This window comes from Bombus bifarius, unplaced genomic scaffold, assembly GCF_011952205.1.
Source record: "Bombus bifarius isolate JDL3187 unplaced genomic scaffold, Bbif_JDL3187 scf7180000008058, whole genome shotgun sequence".
In the NCBI taxonomy this organism is placed as follows: Eukaryota; Metazoa; Arthropoda; class Insecta; order Hymenoptera; family Apidae; genus Bombus; species Bombus bifarius.
Genome location: NW_022884422.1, coordinates 1,307,513 through 1,328,015, shown reverse-complemented (window position 1 = coordinate 1,328,015; position 20,503 = coordinate 1,307,513). Strand labels below are relative to the sequence as shown.

At 44.5% G+C, this 20,503-nt stretch overlaps 1 protein-coding gene across 1 annotated transcript in view; it reads left to right on the top strand.

The window, feature by feature from the left end:
- LOC117208232 (MOXD1 homolog 2) overlaps nt 1-20,503 on the top strand; it is a 167,754-nt gene that overhangs the window by 71,871 nt on the left and 75,380 nt on the right. The window contains exon 2 of the mRNA XM_033449219.1: nt 8,967-9,243. Within this exon, the coding sequence (XP_033305110.1) occupies nt 8,995-9,243 (249 nt within the window). The 5' untranslated portion in view covers nt 8,967-8,994. The remainder of the gene's footprint in view (nt 1-8,966; nt 9,244-20,503) is intronic.

Genomic DNA, 20,503 nt, shown 5'->3' with positions numbered 1-20,503 from the left:
CTGCCATCATCGCTTCCGCCATGGGTATCCCGCCAGTGCCAGCGCAACCTCGCTTTAAAAGGATAACGCGTTCGGAGACTTATCTCATAATATATTTACGATTGCGTTACGAAGCGACGGTTATATATTATCCTGACCCCTCCATCCTGTCCCCTTTCGACTTCTTTAACCCCTCCCCTTGGTTTTCACCAATATATTATGTATTCTGAACTCGGTGTATTTTATATGCGCGTTTTATACAACTCGTACATTTTCGATCTAGATCTATCGGGTTGGTTTCTTCGCGCCACGATACCTCGTGGTCGCGTGTGACTGGTAACGATTACGTACGGGCTGAGACACGCAAGTGGCGCGTCTTACCGTGGAACAACGCGTATGAAATCTCCTTCGTAGCCTGGCATCCGGTACAACGATGCACGTTGGCGGATCCAACGGTGGCGTCGACCTTTCTTTTCCGCTTACTTCGATCCACTTTACTACCTTCCTTCTCTTGCGTTCGTTCCTCTATTTTATCTTCTCTCCGGTTCTCATCTTCGCTCCTCTTGCCCTTCTCTCTTTGTCCTCTTCTCCTGCTGATCCTACGTGGTTAAGAGTTGGATTACCCTTATGGTGCTCCGCGAGCTAAATCACCTATTATGCATACGCCGGCACTTCTGCGAGGCAGAGGCAAAGAGTCGACCCGACTCGACTCGAGTCAGGTTGAGTCGAGGTTAAAACATGCTGTGGTCGAGTTCTCGAGGCTCGAAGACTCTCTCGTTCTCAGTGGCAGCCGGAATCCTCCGCCTATTACTCCCTCATTTGCCCTGGGTCCATAGAAATGTAATTAAATCCCCTGAGCGGACGCGAAACGACGCGGCGTGGCGCGGTAAACCGGCTCGTGGGAAAGTCGTTGAGTTTGCTGGGACGAGGTTGGCCGGTAGAGGGGCACTTTTGACAAGCAAGCGTTAATTAGCGCCACCAGGATCGACGACCACGTCATTTTTTTAAAGTTAATTGGGCAAGCTCCGCAATTAGACGAGCTAAAGGGAGCTAGAGGTCGCTCGCGGGTGAAAAAAACGCATCTACAGGACGATCTTCCGTTTTGCAGGACAAAGGACATCTGCGAAAGAACGTCGTCGTGTTTCCATTTTTGCAACTCTTTCCTCCTTTTTCCTTCATTTCTCGCCGGTTTCGCGGCCTGTCGTGGTTGACACACGCGCGCGCGGCTCTCGTACAGAGAACAATTAATTTCGCGTTTGCAAGACGACTGCAAACTTCGCGTCAGAATTAATGCAAGACGCGGCTGTGGCTGCAACGTTTAACGCTACTGCACGGAAAGCAAGTTGCCAGGGCGAACTCGCGAAAATAAAAATATCACAGCATTGGCGTACGTGACTCGCGACGTCTGCGTACGGTTTCGCGTTTAAAATTAATTGCTTTCTCCTTTACTCATCTAGCGTGTTCCAGTTGTAGTTTTCCTCCCCATTGTTAACGCGTAAAACAACGCAACTCGAGTCGCTAAAGCGTTCTCCTTCCGTTCGTCCGTCACGCGTATAGCTTTTCTCCGCAAAGATGAACGAGCTTCAGTGAGAAACAACACCAGCCCTCGAACACGGGAAGCGAATGATCTATGGGGACTACAGTTGCATCGATGCAATTGCGTTTTCCCCGTTCCACTACTTGGAAAGTCGGTTCTTCCGCCGTTCTTATCTCTCTTACTCTTTCTTTCTTTTTCTCTTTTCACGACCACGTTGTCCCGTGCATCTTCTTATCCGGTCCTTGGAAATCTCTCTCTCTCTCTTTTTCTTTCCGCCCCTCTTCTTCTTTCCTCGAGTTACTCTCAACTGGAAAGTTTATCTTTTCGCGCGTCGAAGCACTCTCCATCTCTTTTTCGAAGGCGTGTCGGAAAGGTAGCAGCGTCGCGATTCTTGGTCCGTTTGCCTTCGCCTCACCGACGAGCGAACTTTACACTCAGTACATTATGAATATCGCGATTTCACGAAGAAGTTATACGGTTCGGTCATTTTTAAAATGGAAAACTGCGAGAAAAGTGGGTCGCGGGTTTAAAGTAACGCTTCTGCTGCTAGACTCACCAACCCTGGAATCCTCTTATCGGCTTTCTAGCTCTCGAGTACCTCTTGGCCAGCATTCGCAACTGTAACATATTTTATGTGGTTCCTATCGTTTTCCAACGACGTATTAATTAATCACCGTATAAGTTTCGAACCGTTATGTTCTTTCGTTTTTTTAAACGTTTTGACATGACTCGTGACACGGATCGTTTAGTCTTTTCACGTTAGTCTGGACACGTGATCATTTTTTAGCTTGTGTACATCCAAATTCCATTCGGTTCGCCATTAATTTATCTGTATAGCTCTATTCGTTTGTATTTAATTACAGATATTAGTAGATCGCATCGGCAATAAATCATCGTCGTTGCACCTGGTGTGCAATTTCGTTGGCCGATGTGCTTACAATATTTCGCGTGGTCCGCGTGTAACGTTATATGTAGTTTTCAGGCTAAATAGTTAGTGGCGTAGCGAAGTTAAAAGTTTTGAATTAAATTCCGTCGATAATCACGCGGGTACAGAAACGAGAACGATTGCACGCCGCGATTTACTCGATCCCATTCTTCATCGTGATGCAATGTATCGTTCCCGTTACTTTGCATCGATCTCGCGTGTTTTTCGACACGGTCACGTGACCTGCGATCAGCGACCGGTGAATGAATAGACGCGACGCCGAGCGTCCTACCACGCACCAGTTCGCGGCTATGCAAATAACTCTTACTTTTTAACGAAGCCTGATACAACGTTTCACCGTTAACGCCGGCTTGACTTGCTGCGGCAAACCTGTGCAGATTACAAACCGTGCGGTCTCGGTTTCACGATGAAACGTGCCGCGCACGCGTGCAGATCTCCGTTCTGCGATAAAAAAAAAACTGCTCTGGACAATGAAAAAAGAAAGGGAGGTAATCTTCGCGTATCGTTACGCGACACAAAATGATAGCTTTGTTCATTAACGTATACGATTCGGTGCTCGTCATCCTTTAATTCATACTAATTCGAATTAATTCAATTAATAATTCAAATAATTCAAATGTGAAGGAACATTACGATATTTTAAATTTTACGTGATTTTGTAAAAATACACCTGGGAATGTACTATTATAAACGAATTTATGTGGAAATAGAATATTGAATTCTTGAGGATTAAATATTAATTTTCAATTAATCATTAATGAAGTTGAATTGATTAAGTTGACTTTCGATAAACTCCAACGTTACTCATTTACTAAGAACTCTGAACATCTATTAGTAAATTTGGAACGACGAGGAGAAACATACCACGAGCTCAAGTTCCATTAATCTATTCTTGTATATGCGTGGTCGAGAGTCCCTCGCGTCAGCAACCTTTAAACGTTGAAACGTTTAGACCTGGTACCCGATCCTATGATAGAAGAGAGGTAGCTGAGGAACGTGTATGGGCGTCTTTAGGCGACATCTAATGATTTTACGGACGTTAATTGGTGTGCCCCGACCCTACACCGCCAGCAGGTATATGATTTCTCTTTTTTCCTCTCTGTCCCAGACTTCATTCTTTTTTCCGTGGAAAGAAGTTGATGGATGAATTGGTCGGTTGTTTCCGTTCCGACGACAGCATATTGGTTCGTCGTTCGTTTAAAAAGTCTTTAAACTGGAGAAGTTCGTAACAGGACTTTCTGTTTCGTTATCGACCGATATACGGCTGGTTCTATGCTGTTTTTAGCCATTACTTCCGATAACACCGGAATTCGGATAGGAATTAAAAGTGAACAGGAGCAGCTTTATAATATTCCACGTCACGTTTATCTCCGGTGTCATCCACAGAAATTACATTTCAGCTTGCTCTTTAGCGTACACGTCAGATTTTTCAAGCAAACCCGAGCGTACCGATACAAGATATCTCCTTTTTCTGCCCTCTTGTCCCTCTTTTCGCCGAGCTTCGCAGAGCTTTAATAACTGACTATAAAAATCGGTTGAACGCAAACTTTGAGTTAACCATTTCCCCTATTTATAACTGTCAATCGATGGAAAAGATGTAATTCCGCCAGTCAACTGGATTTTATTCGAAACTATCAAATGCCTGCTAACATCTGTATTTTGAATACTTTCTGCTGTGTTTATTTCAATTTAATATTACCTACATAACATGCATCGCGCGCATAGAGAACAAGCTAGAAAAATGAAAATAAAAAAAAGAGAACTATCGCGCGATAATTTCGTTTCACATGCCACCGACTATTTCTTTCTCAAACAACTTCGCCGCGACGCAGCGTGTCGCTTTTGTTGATTCTGCGATCGCATTCACACTCTGCAATACGCACAACTCTCCTGGTATTTCGATTTCGCCGCTTTAGCATCGCTACTTCACAATTTATTTAACTTTAAAAGTAGTTGAACGGCGAAGTGGTGGGTGACCAGATTCGTACAGGACACGAAACAGCGGAAATTGGTGGGAGAAAGTGAAGAGTTTCAAGGTGGAAAGGGGCAGGGAGATAGATAGTTTTGTAAGGCGCGAAAAGGGATGAGAATAGGCGGTTGCGCGAGCGCGTACATCGATGGAAAAGCCGGCAGCCAGGGCCCCTCTCAGGCCTCGTTCGGAGGCGTCAATGTATTGGGGCTACGTTCCAGGTTGATGCCACTAGCGCTGGACGCAATTTGAGAGCAATCGACTGAACGACACGCCGCAAATCAAACCCGTCCGTGGTAGTCGTGTGTTAGCTAGGCTCACCTCCGACCTGGCTCCATTCCCTTCACACCACCCTTCCCTCTCCTCCCCTATCATTCACCCTCACACTCTTGCTTGCATACCACACGCGTTCTCTTTGTCATCTTCCTCTCTCTGTCTCTCTGTCTCTCTGTCTGTCTGTCTCTCTGTCTCTCTGTCTCTCTCTCTTTCTCTCTGTCTCTGTCTCTCTCGCTTTACTCCTCTTCAACTACCCTCCTCTATATGCCAACCTCATCCCCTCCTGTCATCCTTTTCGTTTCGCGGACCTCGACTGTCCTCTCAATTTGAGTTGACGCTTCTCCGTATGGTCGAGCGATTCGAGTTGCCGCGCGACAGCTGCTCCTGCCGATGCATCACCTCACATCCGGCGCACATTACACCGCTGTTACTGTTAATTGAATCGATCGTTTTCAGATTGGCGGTTGCTCTACTATCACCGTAAAATCGACGAACTCACGTTGCGCATGCTGCATGCATCAGCGAGAATTCCTGATGGTGCGATGGGCGCGAACCGATCACCGGGACCAATCGTCGCGTCGCGTCGTACACGGAACCGTATAGTGGAGCGATCCGCAAATTCGGTGTATCTATTGGACGTCGCATCGGTTCGAGGAATCGGATAACGGTTCGACCTAACGCGCGTTATCTGCTTTCCTATTTGCGTTAGCTTCTCTACGAAAACAGGTTGTGACGTTCGAGATCGCAGATCAACCTGTCCCGTCACGGTTGATCTCGTTTTTGATAAATTACAATGATTTGTCCATATCGCGAACCCAACGATTCGATGGATCGATGTTTTTCTGCGAATGAAAACTCTCTATGTTCTTTTCCCATCGAAGATAGAGGACACGAATAAAAGTAAATTACATGTATTTGCTTGCCAATTTGGTTAATGGATTTGTGTTGTTCGCGGCAAGCTTTGCGCTTGAAATGTGTTCAGTTGTTAAAGAAGCAATTATGAAGAATTGGACGGTCACGAAACAAACCGGTTGACGAGCGCCCGAAATTCCGCACAGTTTCCGCGGCGTAGTTTCATTATGGGACGAACTTTGACTATTTGTATGACCTTATTAGAGGTCTCGGGCCTTGAGATCGAAGTTTCTCGAGGCCGTGTGTAGCGCCTGAAACGATTATGTTTTAGGAGACCGTGTACAATCCTCGCAAATTACTTCGTTGCTCGACCCAGTTTCAAGTCGACGATACCGTTGTTTTCAAATCGAGAATTCACATTTTCAGATATTTTGTTTCGCGTTCCACTCATCAAGAACAAGCAGAAACGATATTATCGATCACATAGTTCCATAATAAATATTGCGTTCCCATTTCGTTAAAATAACACGCGCATTCTGCGTATATTTTACGTGTTCGCGAAAATAAAACGACGCATAAAGCGTTTAAATCCAGATTTTGTAAATTATAAAAGTCAAATTTCACTTTAATCCCGAACAATCAAGCCTCGTTACATAATCGGCGTGAAACGATCGATTCGATTTCGTTACAAAACGTATCGGAGAAATACGTGTTTCAACCGTTTAATGTTATTCAATTAAAGATTTACCTATCGCGTAATAGAATGTTTGGAAAAATATGAAAATGCAAACGGCGCGATTCGAATTACGATTATCGTGTGAAAAATCGTATGATTTCTCTACCTCGTTCGAACTTCCAAATTACCGTGAACAGATAGGGGGTCGAATTATTTTGAATTCACCCTAACGATTCGGAGATAGTACTGTCGGGATTACGTCCGTTAGATTTTAACGGACGGTAAAAAAAGCCATTGTCGTGAATCAGACACGTAAGAGAGGAGAGAACGACTATCGATTCTGATTACGACGCGGAAAATTACCGGTTCGACATCGTGCGTGTCTACGTTGCTTGAACGGGCATGCGTTACAGCCACTGTTTCGTCGTTAATTAAAACGATCGGTCGCAGATTCGCGGGACGACCGCGGTGCCTGAAATTGCGCGGAACACGTGGTCGAAGCGGTGCGAGCGACCAGTGGCTCGCATCACGCGTGTTTTCCAGACAAACAGGACAGCGAGAGACGCGCGCAAAATCATTCGTGTGTTCTACCGATGCGGTGATCTCTGTGAAACGCTTAATTCTCCGCTTTTCCCAACCGCATGCACAGAAACGAATAGTTCAATGGAGCGGAGCCCACTCGTCTGACACTTGGTAACTGCGTCGTTCGCGTCCCCCGGATTTCCATCGGTCCGTTCAAGCGTCACGCGATTGTTACTATTAATCGATTCGATTGCTTTCGAATTGACAGTTCTCTTGACAGTGTCCTGCTGATTTACCAGCGGATGTTTGCACACCAAGCTCGAACAAAAGAGATTTCGCCGGCCGGCCATCTGTTTTTCCACCCCTTTCCGAATCGGCCAGCCGTTTCTAGCGACGATTCGCCAAAAACCATCGTCGACCATTCACCTGCATACACGCGTACCCATTGAATTTTTAATCGACAATGGAATCAATTCGATTTCCTTTACGCTCGGTTTTGCTCGTGTTTTTTCATCATCACCATTATGGACGATGGTTAGGAATTTTTTTTATTTTCCATACCGGCACTATCTTTGCTGCCGGCTCTGCTTTTGCTGCTTCCTTCACTGTCGTTTTCGTTTTTGCTCGTTCGTGCTCGCGATGCGCAGTTCCGTGCACGGGTGAACGTGTACGTCGTTCGCTTAATCCATGCGGTCACGAATAGACTTTTTCTTTCGTCGGGCGAATTCACTGCCGCGCTCGTCTTGCTTGATTGCCGCGAACGCGGTGCGCAAATGGCACATCGACGAGCTCTCGTGGCCTCGTTCTACCTCGTTCTGCTTTCCCTCGTTCGATCGTACGCGAGAAACTCTTTCTTTGTCCGCGCGTTTACCATTCATCCATTCCGCGACGTTAATTACGTTATATACCTATCTCCATCTATACGAGTACTCTTTGTGCCGGCAATAAAGTGAAATTGATAGCCAGCTAGATCAATGCCCGAGAGTTCGCAAATCGACGCAAGAATAACACCGGTGATATCGGTTTTGATTCTTGATAAGTCAAGTCGCCTTTATCGCGAATTAAGGTCGACATCAATCATCGTTCGCGAATCGAGTCGACGATTAATCTTGCAGTTTAACGTGAGCACGTATTAGGAGTTAGGATCCTATTAGGACCATTGACGAAATAAATCAATCTGGTTGTCTCTCACTCTGGCTACGTGGAGTCCTTTTAACTACACCAGCCAGAAATTTTCCCACCGTAGCTCGCGTTGTTTTCGTCGTCTTTCGTAACGGGAGCGCATCTTCATCGAGGCCAAGTGGCGGAGCGCGGTTCGAGGGAAGTCGAGGGATAAAGAGGCTAATACGATTTTACGTGGGAAACGAGTGAAAATACCGGGACGAAAGTACACACGGGGGGCGCACTTAAGCGCGATAGAGTGGGTCGCATGCGAAATAGGAGGAATCGAGCGGCACCGGTGGCCAACTGTTATATGTGGCTTCGAGTCGTTTACGCTTTAGGACCAAGCGGCTTGGTCCGTGTGTCGGTTACGCGGTTAATGGCGAGCCACTGCTCTTAAAATATTGAAGGAAAATATAACCGAGCCGTCTACGACCGCATAAAACGCCTAAATAGCAGGCTAACGATCGAACGCTGACGTGGAAACACGAGTTACCGGGTCTTCGCTCGATGTCGATGGGACGAGAGGCATCGATACGCGCAACGCTCTTCCGCTACTTTGTTAGGTCGTACAGAAATGGCGATGATTAACGAGCGGCGAGAAAGAAACGCGACTACGTCGTTTTAGCGGCGAGCGCTTTTCCGCGTAAGGACTCGAAGCACTTGTAATTACGGGGTTGCGAGACGTAGCGGAAGCTGAAGAATGGGGTTTGTTACCTCGCACATTGGCAGGTTATAACGATGGAATGTGAGAGATGCTGTACGTAAATATGTGAAAATCTGAATATTTCGTTTTGTATTTAACCTTTTAACCCGGGGAACGTATCTCTTGAATGTAATAATCTCTTTGCCTGAAGACTTCCTGTCTCGCAATAACAACAAATTATGTCGTATTTACATTTACAAGAATTTAAATTAACCAAACCGAAATTGATTTATCTTCATTAATTTTTAATTTTATGATTAAAAAAGTTTCGGATTTTATAGAATTTAATGAAATTGAAGAAGAACGCATGGTTAACGATAGAGCATTTTTCTTTGATTACAGATGTTCTGAGGCGCATCGGTTGTAAAAGATGAAGGCCGTAATCGCTACGTGTCTCCTCCTCTTCGTCAACGGCGTCCTCTCCGTCGAGTGGAAACACAGTGCCGTCCTGGACAATAACTTCTTAGTTCTTTGGACGCCTGGCGAGAGAGATGTGATGTTCGAGATTCAAGTGAAGACTCTCGGCTACGTGGGTCTGGGTTTCACGAGGGATGACGGCAGCGTTGGAGCTGACATGGTCATTGGATGGGTAGACAACAACGGACAGCTCCATCTTCAGGTAAGTGTCCTTAAGAGCGTCACGTTATTTCCTTCGCGATCGTTGTCAGACGGTAGCTCGAGTTTCTTCGTGCGCGAGCTTTCGTTCTTAAACTCTAAATACTCGAAATTATCGACGTTCCAACAGACAACTTTGTGTATAACGCGCCAGCAAAATAACGGAGAAACGCAATTATCATTATTTCTTAGGTATGCATAGCGCATCTTGAATTGGAAACGATGGTTTCGCGAGACGATCATTTTCACCGAGTGCGTTCTAACAAAATTACATTCATTCCACGAACGTTGACTTGGAATAATTTCGACTAATTACTCCTATGCTACCGATCCCGGTGCGTCAAGCGTTCCACAGATCACTTGGAATACCAGGACCGTGTGTGCAAGAGAACTCGCATAATGATAGTTCTTCCGAAGATAAGTAATGGGTTTCTCGTTTCGATCGGTGCATTGCATAGTTATCAATCTTACCAACTGAGGCCAGCGGCCTGTCATTACGCGTGCTCGTCATTTTGTACGACACTCTGTCGTTTTATTTTTCCGAGGACCGATTATCTTGCACGATTTTCAGTCACTGGCCCATGATGTATTGTGTTTATCGAAACGGTATTTTTCGAGCTCGTATCCTGTACCGTCCGATGGGACGGATAACTTTTTCAAATCCAAGCAAACGAGACTTAACGGGAATCACGATGGATACGAGCGACGTTTGATAAAATGAATAGAAAGAACCTATGTACGTACATACATACGTATACAGCTAGAGAAAACGGCGGTCGAAAGTTCTTCCTCGATTTCCAAGTAAAACGTAGAAGACGCAGATTCAGCTGACATATCCAGCTACGCTTCGTCGAAACGGTACACGGGTTAGAAAACATCATCCTGCCCCTGAAAGTCTAAAGCTCGATAAACTAACAAGGCAAACATCGCGCGACTGTAGATACGACGAAGAGAATTTTCACCGGTAAACGTTGTGAACCGGTTTAATTTTTCTACAAGAGCCACAAAGAGAACGTGCATAGAATTTTCGGAGGATGGGGTCGGGCGCACAGTTTATTTTCAAGTACTGTTAAATTTAAAACGTCGTTATCCTGCCGCATCTGTTGACGAAAACTCTCTTCGAAAACCGGACTCAAGGGGATTACGCTGTTATCCTCCCTTTCATCAGCATTACGCGGCTGTCACTTTACTCGGTTCTTCATAACATCAGGGCCATAATCTAACGCAGAGGGAGATGGACACTCGTTCGTTCGTTTCTTTTTTTCTTTCTTTGTACGCTTTTCTCGCGTGGCTTTTCCACGACGCGAACGGGACAGCCAACGTTGCACGAGCAACCACGCGAACGCTTCAACTCTGTCCTCTTCCTGCCTCATCCTCATTTGTACATTTGTCGTCGAATATTTCTTTTATAACGGCTTTCCGCTCCCACATCGTCCTCGTTCGCGTTTCCATCATCGCTTGCAGGCTACTTCGCGCGGAATTTCCCGTCGACGACAAATTCACTCGGATTCGCGCTGCGTCACTGTCAGCCCCTCTCGTAGACAGATGCGTTTCTTTTTATGATTAACCTTTGCGATTAATGACAGCAGTTTCACCTTTCTTGTGCACTCTGCTCACCAATGAAAATTGATTATAATCTCGGCCTCGTGCGAAGGTTTGGAGGAACAAGATTCGCTAGGATCGAAATAATAGATTCTTAACTGGTCCACGAAAGATTTTATCTTATCTCCGAGGCACGGTGGAACTCGCCGCAACAAGAGCGAGGCGAACTCGGTGTGGAAAATAAGTAAGCGGTTAAGCGAGGTTAATTAAATTCACCTTAAAAGCAATAACTACGATAGAAGTTCTGTACGATGTCTGTTCGCTCGACCGTTTGATTACAGTCGACTGACCGTGCCGTTCGTTATGATTAATGTATGTTGTTGGACCGCCGATCGTTTAATGTTCATTGCATACACGACACATTGCGGTTTAAATCGGTTGCTTTGTGATCGATACTTATTAACATTCAATTGGTGCGACGAAATTGAAATGAAAAATACCATCGCTTCCTGCTTATTATTAAAGTCTAATCGAACTCTGATCGAACGAGTTGTGATCTAATCGAAACGAAACGAACCAGACAAGCAAAAATTGTACCAATCAAAACGGCACAATGCAAAATTCTATCTAAATTATCGCTCTTTGTCGGCAAATCATTTAACTTGGTAGCTCCTTATTGTCGTGTCACACATCGTTCGACATTAACAACGAAGGAACCGCGTTTCTTCTGAAATGGAAAGCTGCCGTAACGTGCGCATATCTGCGTATAGGGATGGGGTGGTGGATGCAATATAGGAAAGCAATCTTCTCCGGCGACTACAGAGCGGGATAACCGAGAGTAGTGGTGGGTTGGTGCTTAGGTACATATCTACGTAGGTAGGTAGTCAGGCTGCAGATCGCGTTCGTCTCGCGTGTCCGCAATTTTTCCGGTAGAATCGTTGCCTGCTCGTTCCATAATGCATGCCGTGCCGCTCGCAATGCTCTATGCGATGCAGCCGTCGCCGGACGCTCTCATACACACAGAGCGACGTCATGGGAAGAAAAAAGAGGGGAACAGGGAAGGGACATAGAGCGAGAAGAAAGGATCGAATGGACGACAGAACTCATGTAGAGCGAAAAAGAGGAAGACGGAGGAGAAACTTGACGGCCAATGGGAACGAGAAGATTTTCGTTATGATCGTAATCTTAGAAGCAGAACAACCACGATCATCCAGACCAGCTAGGCGACCAAGCGAACACCGGATTCTTAGCGCTCGATTTCTTTTCCTTATACCCCTTTCGTACAGCTTCTTACCCTCTTCCTGGTTTGCTCCCTCTCTCCTAATCTAACAGTTCAATTCTTTTATTCGCATGGTTTAACTTTTCCCTTCCATCTTGTAGGGTCGTTGGTAACAGCACAAACGAACCGAGCTTCCTTCGCGCTGTATGATAATAAGGTAGAAGGAATCGGAGTTGGTCTAACGTCTTCATGAGCGATCGATCTCGTCGATGTAACGCCGATATCAGTGGTATCGAACCTATTTGTAGAGAGTACATTCGACACTCGTTGCTTTGTTATCGTAGTTGATAAAGGAGAATAGGTACGATAAAAGTAACGCTCGACGAAACGAATCGAAGTTGATTAAAGATGTACGCTTCTTGATACATTTACCGTTTCAGGATCCGGCTTTTGTGTGTTCAACCACTTCGATCCCCGTCTCTCCAGCCGGCTGAATTCAATTTTCCTGGTCTAATTCTTTTATTCGCTTCGTTTAACTTCCCTGTTCCGTTCGGCACGTCGTTTCAAGGCGAATCCGTAGCTCGGTGTCTATTTGAGGTCTTTTCTACCTGAAATACTTTTCGAACGAGCGATCGCGACGAGCTACGACGTTCATTCACGTTGTTCCATGCCCTCGGTTCGTTATTATAAAAATGATATAACTTTTAGCGTATCTTTCCAACGGCGTTTCGCCATTGAATTAAAATTGCCTGAAATTTAATATCACGTTTCCAACGAGAATGGTACAGCAAGGAGGAAAGCTGACAAACTTTGAAGAAAAGAATCACGAATATACTCCATAGTGACGTCGAGTAGACTAATTAATATTTACAACTCATATATCGCGGTCATAGGTACGCGAACCACAGAAAAGGAACGTTTGGAGAAACGCGAGCGCAGCTGGCAATGGCGGGTTAAATAATGCAGTGCGATAAATCGCCAGCCAATTCAGAGCCTCTTGTCGGTCGCCGCTCGATTCGAAGAAAAGCATCGCGCGGAAGCAGTTTCCTCGCGGCGAAAACTCGGCTAATGCGCGATTATTTCAGCTAGTTGCTGGCGGTGGGTCGTCGTGAAACGAGCCGCCAGCGAAATGGTAATGAGATCTTGCTTGGTGCAGTTAATTTCGGTATCTGCTTCGGCCTTACTTCCTTCTCCTTGTTCCTCTATCTCTCACGTCATTCTCTCTCTCCCCTCTACTATATTTTATTTTCTCTCTTTTACTCTCGTTGCACACATGCCGAGTCGAATGTAATCACGGCGTGGGACCGGATGCAGGCCAGGGGCGGGTACTTGGCCGCGGAAAAAACGAGCAACGACCGCGGCATTTCGCGCAGAATGAAATTCCTATTCCGCATTGTCGGCGGTTTGCTACTGCAGTTGGCTAAAGTGGCTGAAAAAGGTCGATGGAATGGGATGAAAATGCTGCCGCAAGGAGAGGAGGCTGTACAGGTTGATGCATATTTCGTCGTCGTTGTCCTTGTCTCGGACGCGTCGTTCGACGCTTGGGAAACGCTTGCTCGAGAAATCCATTAACGAGCGGTTCTGACGATTGCTGGACAAATAGCTTTTCATAATTCGACGCAGAAATTTTTTAATCTACGTCAATGGCGAATGGGGGACGGTTGAGAGGACTCAGAGAGATGGAAGAAAGAGGTGGAAGCAAAGAGGATGGCGTTTTGGACGCTAACCAACGTTGGAAACGGAGACGAAAGCGAGTGGAGGCCGGTCAGCGCACGGACTCGCGTTCTTACATGCAAAATCTATTCCGATCTAGAAGCATCGGAATTTAGATTGGAGTTTAGCCTAGCCATAGTAGACGTAAGCCAGTGGTATGTATGAAACGGAACGCTGCGCTGTTTTTCCCAGAATATGCGGAATAACTTTCGTTTAAGATCTTTGATAACGGGTCTTTCTATTAGAATATAAACGAGACCCTCGTCGTTCCGATAAATTTTCGTTACGGAAAATAGTTGGGAATAATAAGTCATACATATATATGTAGGTTTTTGTTATACGCATATTGTCTATACGGTTGTGGTTTTATAACATTGATCTACAATTCTAAATAGTTGAAAAGCAATATCTAGGTATTTACGTCGAGTCGCTTGAATTCAAGTAACTTGAGCTGACTTTTCTAACTTGTTAGTTATACTTGATTTGATATATTCTTTTAATTTTCAAACGAAATCGAAGTCCTTTCAGCTATTCCTTGAAGCTTGAAATACATGTTCAACGACGTGAATTACTTACATACAATGTGAACTAGACACAAGTTCTTCTGAAGTGAATTTCACTTATTGCTAGTCCAGCATTCGCCTGATTTACATGAACATAAGCTCGAGTAACCTGAATTCCTCTAACTCGATTAATTTCAAGAAGCTTCTACTCCCCGATAACCATTAATCACGATTCGATATTCCTAAGCCTCGTTATATTTCAATCTCTAATTTACTCGCAGGCTCCAAATGCCTCTACATCTCACGTAATCAAGGTCTTTGACAAACACGTTGCGAAAGGAATCGCACAGTCGCTTGTAGATTCGCTCTCGATCGTATAACTCAATCGTAGATCGAGCCGCACCTAGAAATTGACAGGAGCTTCGTTAATCGTAGACACGCGATCAACGCGAACGAACAACACTGATGAAATCAAGAGAATTGCGATTCGATGAAAGAGGATGAAGAGCGGTCGGAGTCGCGACCGACTGCAAACGTTGCAATCCACCATGGACAGAGAAAACGTTTTTTCGGTGGCACCGTGGAAGGAGAGGCTTGAAAGAATTTGCGGATATTTGCGAACACGTGTCCACATTGAATTCTATTCGCAAACACGGGCCGAGCCCGCGACGGCTTTATTGTGCGCGGTGTAGAACGTTGGGGTCGCTAGCCAGGTCTCGTACGTGCATTCTGACTGTTTGGTGAATAAATGATATGTTTAGTAATATCACATCGCGACTCGCTATTCGCGGCACACGCAGCAACGAACTAGGTGGGAATGGAACAAACGGTCGATCAAGCTGAATAAATCGCGGAACGACGATGAAATGTGCAAAACCGATACGACATCGCCATTCTCTAAATTACTAGATATAACGTATGTGAGAAGTTTTATTTTAGTTTGTCGAAAAGTGATGCTTTTTCTTTTTTTATTTTACAATTTCTTTTATCTGAAGCAATCTATGCAGTCAACTATGTAATTATATTCGTCTTAAACCTTGAGTAGTTACGCGTTCTTCTTTTACACCTTAATTTTAAGCCAAACGTTTTTTATCATCTGATTTCTACCTGAAAAGTATCAGACTATCTACCTTAATTTCTTCATTTATGTATCGCTAGTACTTGAAGTTCAGTTATTCTCAATACATAACCATCCATACTTCGTCCCTATATGTACGAAAAATAATAGATAAAATAACGATAGGCTGACTTGAATATCCTTCATCTTCCTTCATCACTTTTGCTGTTCTCGCCGAGTTCATACAGATAATTTTCTCCTTCTTTCACAACGGCGACACAACGTGTTAACAACAACACTGCTTCTGACCTAATTCCGAAGTCCCAGAACGGGTCCACGCGGTCGTTTTTCAAAAACATGTGAAATTACCGACGCGCACTACTATAAAACTACCGTGGTGCCTCGGCGAAACTCTGCATCACGTGTGTGTTTGGGATTAGGGAATGAAAGCGAACGCGTGGTACGTCAGAGAAGCGGAAACGGAAAGAAGGTCGAAAGGGAGGAGCACAGGAAAGAGATGATAAAAATGTCGAAACTCGCAAGAGTGCTTAACGGAACGGTGTACAACGTTCTCGCGTAAAAATGCTAGCGATGCTTTTGCATACGGGGCGCGTAGATTCGTACGCGGCAGCAGCTACGTTGGAGAAAAGTGGCGAAGAGGTTGGTATGCGGCAGAGAGGCGGGAGGCTGGTATAGCTTGCGCACAGACTATTCCCAAGGTACTTCCACTACGGGATCCCCCAATGCGATTTTACCCGTTGTAAATAGGATTCAACGTAAATGCAGTTACATCTATGTACACACACGTGTACGCAGCTTCCCGTAAATGATGTCGCGGCACTGTTTAAAAGTCCCTATGTCTCCCGACGGCGTCAAAACTTAGCCAATAGAATAGAGGGTTTCAGGAACGCAAAGTACGCTACGAAAATTTGCAAGAACGGGGACGCGATCGCGGTAAATGGAGAATCGCCTTTTTGATTCCGAGCGCGGTGAATAAACGCTTTATTTCTAACTACGGCTCGTTAGTGGGTCAGAATGGCGGTCGCGTTTCCGGAGCTTAGTTAGCGAAAGGGTTGGGGAAGCTACGAAGTTAAATGTTACCGCATTTCACTTAGGCCCGGTCTTTAGGAGATACTTTGCTCGTCGGTTTATTCGGAGTTTGGTGATGTAATTTTGTCGGATGAAAATCTTTCAGACACGAATCGACGTCGTTTGGATCTTCCAGGAAGTTAGAGGTTGGTGTTCAGAGGTGACTGCGTGAAAATTTTAGCTGTAATTCGAAGCTACGGGAGCGATATTTACTCTGGTCTAAATAAACTTTGACGCGGGATTTCTCTCTTTTTCGGAGCTTTTTATTCAGGTCGCCGGGATTGACGCAGACACGAACTATAACGAAACAATCAATACAATCCGCCGGAGTGTACAGCATTTAATATCGTTACTTCGATTGCTCGTTCCTGCTGGAAACTAAAGCGTTCCTGCGAAAGATCGAACCGTCTTCCATCGTGTTTCAATGGGCTCGCGTTCGATTTTTATATGAAACAAAGATGGGCGTTCGGTTTATGTTCAAGGATGGAAATGATTGATAAGATCATAGTAGGGTATTAGTTTAATTTCGTCGAACTGAAACTCGAACTCGTCGACCGACAAAGTCAACCGACATTATCCCTTCCTTTCGTGCCTTTCATATTTTTTATCAGTTGGAATGAAGCGAACATATGCTATTTCCGCGACCGACCAACTTTTTGGCGATGAATGTTTCACTTAGTCTATTCCATTATTGATTCCGTTGGTGGTACTTGTAGGATCAGAATAGAAACCGTGTTATACCATCCGAAATGAACTCGCCTGTTCGGTAGGCTGAACGAAAAGGGGCGGTAGCGTATAAGAGGTTTTCCCTAGGAAACCTCGCATGCCGATTCGTTCCTCCAGCTGTCCTCCTTCGTTGTCGACGTTTCATGCCGTGAACCATACCACGAAATCAAAATTCCTCCTGCGGTGAACTATTTAGAATTCCATCTGTAGGAAGTAGGAAAGAGGATATCCCGTTTGAGAGTCTCGTCCCAGACCGAGCGTTTCGGATAAAATAAAATTGAATACCACAAATCATAGGGACCACGTGACGGCTTTGATAGCTCCGCTCGTGTAAATTATATTATACCCGTGGACGTCTGAGAAATATTTTAAGATAAAGTGTGGTACTGGTGCAAGGGGAATGGAGAAAGATCGTTTTGAAATTCCACGGCGAGGGAACCCACTTTCGGATACATCGGCTTTGCGGTTCGCTTGGTATCGGCTCAACCATTCGTCAGAGGTGTGTATCGATTTTACGATTTCCGTTTGCACAGAAAGTAACATACGTTCTATTTGCATCGACGTTAAAACGCAACTACTTTATTACGTAATAGCTCACTAAAGCATTTGGACACTTACCGGAGAAAACTTTATGTATATTGTGTGTGTATAGTAGTACATTTTGGAATTTCATTGACAACTGATACATTTACGAAACATTTACTGCAAATATATCTATATTTAGCAAAAAATTAATATTCGGTTTGAACACACAGTTACTGATAAAGATAGTCCCATTGAATATCACGGCTTATTAATATAATAGATTATCGAATGTTTAAATACTTTTAATTAAATATCTTGTAGCTTCTATATTCAAATATATCAATATTCATATATATCCAAACTATCAATATGGTCATGATAGTTCATACATGCATAATACATTCGTAAAACATTTCTACAAGCGTTTGAATACTATCGTAAACTAGTGTAAAGTCGAACTAAAGTTTGTATCGGTGAAACGTGCGATTAACTCAAAATTGCGAAACTGTCAACCAGATATTCGTGCAGTAGTACAGAGAGGGTTGTAGAGCGAGCCTTTGATTTTCACAACCGCAATATCGTTGAACAATCGCGACCGTAGATTTTATAATTGAACCGTTACAACGCAACAAAAGACGCTAATATTGTATTAGCCAAAAGTCGAAAGGGGAAACGTTTGCAAAGAAATTAATTTCGCTGCAAATTGTATTATAACGACTGCGGTAATTACGTTGCTGGCACTTTAGGTGTCCGCCAAGGTACCACATAATTGCATTCGGAGTGGGTTTTGTAGTCTGTTACGAAATGTATGCCTGAAAGGACCCCGGGTGGAAGACTCTCCTCTGTACGAATGGCTTCAAAAGATTTGTCGGCCCGAAGCCATGCCTCGCATGCTGATTCGTCTCTCTCTTGGTCGTCTTTCGAGCTGTTCGGCGCCCCGGGCTGCGTCTAGACTCTCGAGACGAGATTACTCAGACCCAAATCCTTCCGAGAAGGACCATTTAAACCTTAAAATTCAAACGAATCATCTCAAATGTTTCTAATGGCGCTAATACGATTGTCCTTACGATTTTCCTGGGAGAGCAATCGAATCAACCCTGTCCATTTCTCTTATTAACCGTCTCATTCGCATAATTAACTTTTATTAGATATATATTTCTCCTAGTTTCGATTCACATGCAATTAATTAAGGTGTCCAGTTTACAAGGAAACTGAAGTGTCATCATCTTCTTCGTGCTATTCTTTCACCTTATAAAATTTAAAATATTCAGTCATTATCTCGTAACAGCCTGTATAATAGTATAACTTTATAACTAAGTACGACAGTTCCAATTATGGAGGTAGTATTATAAGTATTAAGATACTAATAAATTTTACTTTATTTAATATCTTACAATACAGGACACATGATTCAAATGAAACAGTTTGATAGTAAAATAGCTAGAAAACAAAAGCAATTCAGATTTGTCTGAAAATCAGGCGACGCCTGATTTTAATTGTTAAACGCATATTGTTGTAACATTTCAAAAATTATCTATCCGTATGACAAGAAAGAATTGAAGTTAAAACCACTAGCTCCTACTGCACGTCGATTGGCTAGTGGAGGCAACTCCGCTTAACCCGTGCGTTTCGAGTGCTCGCATAGCAAGGTAAGCACATTTTGAAGCATCTTCCCTTTAAAAAAAGGAGGAAAAAGAAGAGAAAAAAAATTTAAAGCACGAGATACGCTCTCGGAGTTCCCCTGAAAAGCTCCGTACACGTTAGTGAAAAGATCTTGAGGCTGGGAGAGGTTCCCCTATACCGCTAGAGCACGTCTCGGTCGCTCATTATGCAGACCGTGGCTCGCGTTCCCCGCAATTCCACGGAACAAATATCGTTTCGCGGCAACGGGACGCAACCGCGCGTGTTTCGCTCTCCCGCGGGCTCATTAAAAGTCCGTCGAAGCGCAAGAGAGCGGGAGAGGGTCGTGTGGCGACCGTGAAATCGCGTCGCGACGTGGCCAGCACGTGCAACCGCGTGTTCCATTGCTTCAGCTTCCGTTCTGCCTTTTCCGTGTCATTTGTATCGCGCGTCGAAACCCGGGTTTCGCTTTAAAGTCGCTTTAAAACTCGTCGCAACGAGGGACGAGCGCAAAATTCGGTGCAAGAGAAAGGAAGAAGAAGGACCGCGACGAAACGCGTGGATGGTTGAGATCGTGCCACCCAGTTCGAGTCGGGGGCCAGGCAATTTTCTCGTGAGGAGAAACAATAAAAAGCGTCGAGAGAGACAAAGGGCGAGAGTGAATCGCTGCGGGCTAAGATCATGCGGCTCGGTGATGGATCGCATCTCGTTTCGCGAATATAGATCGGTCTTGTAATGCGTCCTCGTGAAAGGTAGTCCCGAGCTGCTTTCTCGACAGGGGCCTCGATGGGCTGGCTGATACTGTCAAAAGTATGGTAAGTTAGGCGTGAACCCTGTTGATATTACTGCATCGACGATCATCTTTTGATTTTCATGGCGCAACGCGACGCGTCGAGCGATTAACGCGCGGAAGTCGAAATGTTAACAATTTATAGATTGCTGAACTCAAATATCTAAGATGTGTATATAAGTCACGTCATTCTATAAACCTTCCATTTTTCTATTTAAAAATTAGGTAAATAGATGAGAAATATTTATTTATTTATTATTTAATATTCACGTATGGCTATATGCGATTTAATGTATCACATAATAGTTATTCTGCGTTGACAAGCTTTACAATATTTCTGAAGTTTTTCTCAAGCAGAAAGTTATGCAAACAATCGGTTCCACTGTAGTTTTTAATCGTTGCAATATCGATGGGACGTGCGTAATCAAATTATCGTTAATACGATGCATCTCTGTTGCCCATTACACTGACGAGATGGTC